This window comes from Helobdella robusta, assembly GCF_000326865.2.
Source record: "Helobdella robusta unplaced genomic scaffold HELROscaffold_72, whole genome shotgun sequence".
Taxonomy (NCBI): Eukaryota; Metazoa; Annelida; class Clitellata; order Rhynchobdellida; family Glossiphoniidae; genus Helobdella; species Helobdella robusta.
The window spans coordinates 215,527-220,395 of NW_008705409.1; the positions used below are offsets into that span (position 1 = coordinate 215,527).

General features: G+C 36.6%; 1 protein-coding gene across 1 annotated transcript; it reads left to right on the plus strand.

Moving 5' to 3' along the window:
* Nucleotides 1–609: 609 nt before the first annotated feature.
* Nucleotides 610–4,401, plus strand: HELRODRAFT_181511 (hypothetical protein; the record flags this gene model as incomplete). The annotated part of the gene is made up of 9 exons (XM_009031310.1): nucleotides 610–652; nucleotides 836–932; nucleotides 1,383–1,546; nucleotides 1,832–2,098; nucleotides 2,325–2,396; nucleotides 2,620–2,886; nucleotides 3,066–3,599; nucleotides 3,715–3,978; nucleotides 4,079–4,401. The coding sequence occupies 9 exons, from the start codon at nucleotides 610–612 to the stop codon at nucleotides 4,399–4,401; spliced, it is 2,031 nt and encodes a 676-aa protein (XP_009029558.1).
* Nucleotides 4,402–4,869: the final 468 nt, after the last annotated feature.

The following is a 4,869-nucleotide window of genomic DNA, read 5'->3' on the forward strand; positions in this document are numbered from 1 at the left end:
CGGAAGTATGTTTGTTTTTATTATTATTATTTCTATTATTATTTCTTTGTTTGTTTGTTGAAGATTTTTAGTTATAATACCTGTTGCTATTGTTGTTGTGAGAATGATCGTTGCTGTTTCATGGTCTATGCCGTGTATAAAACATCATAAACAAACGAATTTCAATAACTTTGGTTATTTTAAACTTTTTAGCGGCCACCGTCTCGACCACAACAACCACACCACCAAGTGAGTTATCGCCAGTTATTTATTCACTGTTCTTTCGTTCGTGCGTTCGTCCTTAGAGCGTCTTCATCTGCACAGGCAGACATGCAGACGTTCTTGCAAACATAAACTCCCCTACACAAAAGCATTGTGTAAATAATTTTTATTAGGAATCAACAAGAACAAAAGTACTCTTAACAAACTGTTTAAAAATTTGGTCAACCAGAAAAATTATTAAAAATTACTATGCCAATACTGATTGACATGAAAAAATACCATTTGTTTTAAATACTCAATGATGATGCCCAGTCAAGTACTTCAAATAATAAAACAACATAAAGATCCAGGAAGGAACAATAAGTAAAATTCTGACCACATTACCAAAAAGTTGGTTCTCTTGTAAAAATGTCGGCTCCCTTAGTGAAAATTAAAACATTTTTCCAAAAATGTGTGACAATTTTTTTCCGATCGTCAACTAAATTTTTTTAAATTTGAAAATTTCTCCAACTCCAGTCGTCAAATAATTTATTTTTGAAAACCTTGGCCCTCTCATCAAAGTTTTTTTAGATCAGCCACTGCACATTTTTACGTATTTAATAATAAGATCGTTCCAACTTTCCTTCATGAGCAGGTGACTGTTGGGCCGCCAGACTGTCCTACCAATATGTTGGTCTCAGTCTACAGAATGGAGTCTCCACGCTGCCAGCTTGTAAGGCCGTTTGTGAGAAGTACGTGGTGGTGTGTTGTTGTGTGGTTGTTGTCGTAGTTGTGGTGTGTTGTTGTTGCTGTTTTGGTATGTTGTTGTGGTGTGTTGTTGTTGTGGTGGTGTGTTGTTGTGGTGGTGTGTTGTTGTGTGATGTGTTGTTGTTGGAATGGTGTGTTGTTGTTGTTGTTGTGGTATGTTAATGTGGTGTGTTGTTGTGTGGTGCGTTTCTGTGGTGGTGTGTTGTTTTGATTGCGTGCTGTGTTTTTGATGGCGCTTGTTGAGTTGATAGGAAATGAAGGAAACAACCGTTTCTGTTTCCTGTTTATGTGCTGTCTAAGAAGAATGCCCCGCTTTTTGGTGCAAGAGGGTCATAAATTGAGTGACACTGTCACAAGGGATTAACAACAATATTTATACAATTAAAATTACAACAATTATTTATTAATGAAACCACAAACGTTGACAACACCAGCCTGGCCACTTGTGTCCTCATAAACCTAGACTCCAGCGTCAGCCCTCCGACATGCTGGGTGCAGGAAACAGGCGGCCTCAACAACATCACTAACGACAACTTTCTGCCAAATGCCGCCGTCACCAGCTTCCAATTTAATCGGACCTGTCGCGCCCTCGTATCCGGTCTGGCTTCTCATTATTTCTTATTACTAATAAAAGCCAACGATTATAAGCTATTATACCCTGCAATACTACATAAGCGAGGTTTTGTTTGCAAACTATGATTAGTTAATTTTCTGAAATGGCGTGGAACATCTTGGTTCATTGGTTTAATCAAAAAATTTAGTTATTATAAAGAAGCAACATTAAACATTAAACAAATGTTCAAATTTTAAGCGAGAAATAATAATATATAAAAAATGTCTTCCTACAGTATAATATTAAAAATTCAACAATGACCAACGACAGAGTTGTGTTGGAGCGCCAGTCAGAACACTCGCTACATCGGACTGACTCAACAGACGACCATTTCAACGGAGCAATCGTGCAAGAACTACTGCGCCAGTCTGCCATTCTGCGTCCTCGTTGACCTCGACTCCAACACCTCACCCTCAACTTGCTGGGTTCAAGCCACGGGGGGTACCAACGATGTCAATCAGAACAACTTCATCCCCACAAACTTCATCAATAACTATCGTTTGAACAGGACTTGTTTGGCGGTTGTTTCACCGAATGGTCAGTGAGGATGAATGCCTTCACTATTCCTTCTTCACTTTTCAAAAATATCAGAACTTTCATTTCATTTGAAACCATATTTAATTTTTGGATTTTTGATAATGAATACTTCAAAAACATAAAATGATAGGACACGACTATTTCCCATTATTTTTTAATCACAAATTTATCAAATTATATTTTTCCGAATGGTTAACTTTCCAATGATGTGTTCTATGTAAAACAGTTACAACATTAACGACGAGTACAACGACATCTGGTGGTGTTCCAAGGACCACATCAGCCGTGGTTACCCCAGGTTAATAGCAAACCAAGCTTCAATACATGTTGTGTGTTGGTTTCTTCATGCTTCAAATAATTTTGTTCATCATTCTGGTGATAAAATCACCTGTAAAAGTTCTCCGTATATAAAAACAATTAATCATAGAACTATTGAAAGATAAATATAAATAAATTGTAATTTTTAACTAATCGGAAACATTTCGTTACAAAGTTGCCAAAATGCTTCCAAACACTCACAGGCAACTGCTGGACGGTTAGAAATCAGACACAATATTTCGGCCTGACTCAGCAAAGCAACGTCCTCACGGTGACAGCATGTTTGGACATCTGTGCCAGGACCCCTGCTTGCCTCATCGTCAACTTTGACACTTCCACTGCCCCCTCCACCTGCTGGATTCAAACAACAAGTGGCCCCCTGGTGCAGAGTAGCTTCCAGGAACAACCCTTTGTAACCAGTTTTATTCTGGATAGAAACTGTTTGGCTCAGATAACATCGACAACAACAAGTTCGCACAATGGATAATTTTAGAATTCAATATTTTACAAAAATTTTATTTTATAAAATTTATTATTTGTAGAATATGTATAAATTAAATTTTGTAGTTAATAAATACAATTCTAAGATAATTCAATTAATAATTCATTAAAATATTGTTGATTGTTAGTTAATCCACCTACATTAAAGGTTTAACACAAACGACGACAACTCAAACATCTCCTCTCCTACTTGCATGTTGGACCGCCTACAACCGCACACTATATATTGGATTGGAACAATCTGGCATCACAAATCTAAACGATTGCCTTCTTCGTTGTCAAACTTTGAGTCAGTGCTTCATTGCCGATTTTGATCTCGCTACCAATCCACCTTGTTGGCTAAAAACCGATTCGAGTCCATTTAATTCAAGCAACGTTATTACCGGTGTTGACGGAATTACGGACTACCGACTGAACAGGTCGTGTTTGTCCAGAGGTGGATTCTGTTGGAATCGATACCCCAACACTAGATACCTCGGACTTCAAAACGTAAACTACAACACTGTAGACGACTGCAAAAACTATTGTTTCAGCCAAGCAAATTGTTTCATTATGAATTTCGACACGTCAACATCACCCCCCTGCTGGGTTCAAGCCGATGGAACGTTCGATCCTCAGAACACATTGACCAATCAACCAACAGTGGATGGTTATAAGTTGGAACAAAACTGCACGATTCCAAGTCAGTTTGTTACTTGATAAATTTTTTGCTTAATCTAAGCAATTTTGACAATGTATTTTATCGATTAAATGCATCGAACTAATAATTTCACTACAAACAATTTTTGTAAATACAGGCAACAAATCCAATCTTTGCTGGTTTGACTATCCGCAAACAAGATCTATCGGGCTAACCAATGTAAACTATTACACGCTAGAACAATGTAGACAGTTCTGTCAGAACTCAGCAGTGTGTTACGTTTTCGATTACGATGTTGGCACGACACCTCCTTGCTGGGTACAGACAGAAATCGGCTTCAATCCCAATAACCTGCAAACAAATGTTCCATCCGTAACACATTACAGACTGCAATTTTGTACTGGAAGCACATCTACAACAGGTAAATGAAAATAATAACACAATAAAAACAACAATAATCTGGAGATAATAATTTTAATAATTATCTTCAATAAATATATTCGAGTCCTTTCGCTTTTCAGTGTCCGTACCGATGACCGTCATACCAAAGTTGAGATTCTGTTGGAACACATACGCACAATCTCGTTACATTGGCCTACAACAAGTCAATTTCTACGACATCAAATCCTGCCAGGACTATTGTTTCAACTTGGCAGCATGTTACATAATGGACTTTGATACAAATTCGCAGCCTCCGTGCTGGGTTCAGACTTCTGGAACCTTCGATTCGAATTTCGTTATTACTAATCAACCAACAGTCACTAATTTCCGACTGGAGACCTGTCCTAATGTTACAAGTGAGAGTCTTGTAGCGAATTTTGTCATTTTTTCAAATGCTAAATAATGTTGATGTAAATAAAAAAAAACTTCAACTAAAGTTTAAACATTATTTTAAATTTTGAAACTACAAGATAGAAAGGGAGAGATTTAGTTTTTGAATTAAGTTGCAGAGCACAGATATATAATTTAGGAAGAACAAATTATAACCCACTATAATAAAATTAAATATTATTATATATAATAGAATATAAAATTAAATTAAACATTAATATAAATTGAATATGAATGGAAAAAAAGAACATAAATAAACATTTATTTAAAAATTTAAATCACGACATTACAACAAGGCAAAACACAAACAAACAAACGAACGAACAACATTACAGCATCTGTACGAACAATCTTACCGGCGAAATCTTCCCTTTGTTGGAAATCGTACCAACAAACTCGCTACATTGGCTTGCAGCAGATCAGTCTCAACACCATCACCGAATGTCAAAATTATTGTTTCAACGAAGTTGCATGTTACGTA